The following is a 757-nucleotide window of genomic DNA, read 5'->3' on the forward strand; positions in this document are numbered from 1 at the left end:
ATGATGATGATGATGAGCGGCGATGGAGGCTGGATTCCTGCTGCTGCTCTATCTCATCTTCGTCCTCCAGCTGCTGCTGCTGCAGTTGCTGCTGCTGCTGCTGCTGCTGCTGCTGCACGTAGAACAGAACTATACGGCCTTGGTCATCTGCTGCAGCAACGAAGAGCTCATCGGGGTGTATAGCCACCTGCACCAGCAAATTTACATGCAGCAGACGCAGCAACCGCTGCTGCTGCTGCTGCTGCCGCTGCTGCTGCTGCTGCTGCTGCTGCTGCTGCTGCTGCTGCGTGTACAGCAGCAAAGTCTTTCCGCATGCAACAGCAATCATACTAGCTGAGGGGGAGACAGCGATGGCCGACGGCCGCTCAGAGCAATAGAAGAGATGTCTTGCTGCTACAAACTCTTGCTGCTGCTGCTGCTGCTGCTGCCCTGCTGCTGCTGCTGCTGCTGCTGCTGCTCGGGGGGGATTCACAGAGGGAATGCAGTCCTCAAAGGAGACAACACGAACAGCATAACAAACATCTGCTGCTGCTGCTGCTGCTGTTGCTGCTGTTGCTGCTGCTGCTTCTGAATCAAATCCAAGGTCCTCCTGCTGCTCCTGCTGCTGCTGCTGCTGCTGTTGCTGCTGCTGCTGCTGTGGCGGCAGCAGCAGCAGCAGCACAACCTGACGGCTTTTGCATGCAACAGCAGCAGCAGCAGAAGCAGGAGTGGTTGATGTTGGTGGTGGTGGTGTTGGTGTTGTTGTTGTAGCAAGAAT

General features: G+C 56.7%; 1 protein-coding gene across 1 annotated transcript in view; it reads right to left on the reverse strand.

The window, feature by feature from the left end:
- Positions 1 to 757, reverse strand: part of EMH_0022200 (WD domain, G-beta repeat-containing protein, putative) — a gene marked incomplete at both ends in the record, with an annotated part of 7,961 nt that overhangs the window by 7,081 nt on the left and 123 nt on the right. The window contains one exon of the mRNA XM_013501902.1: positions 1 to 755. Within this exon, the coding sequence (XP_013357356.1) occupies positions 1 to 755 (755 nt within the window). The remainder of the gene's footprint in view (positions 756 to 757) is intronic.

Source organism: Eimeria mitis, genomic scaffold, assembly GCF_000499745.2.
Source record: "Eimeria mitis Houghton genomic scaffold, Emh_scaff784, whole genome shotgun sequence".
Lineage (NCBI taxonomy): Eukaryota > Apicomplexa > Conoidasida > Eucoccidiorida > Eimeriidae > Eimeria > Eimeria mitis.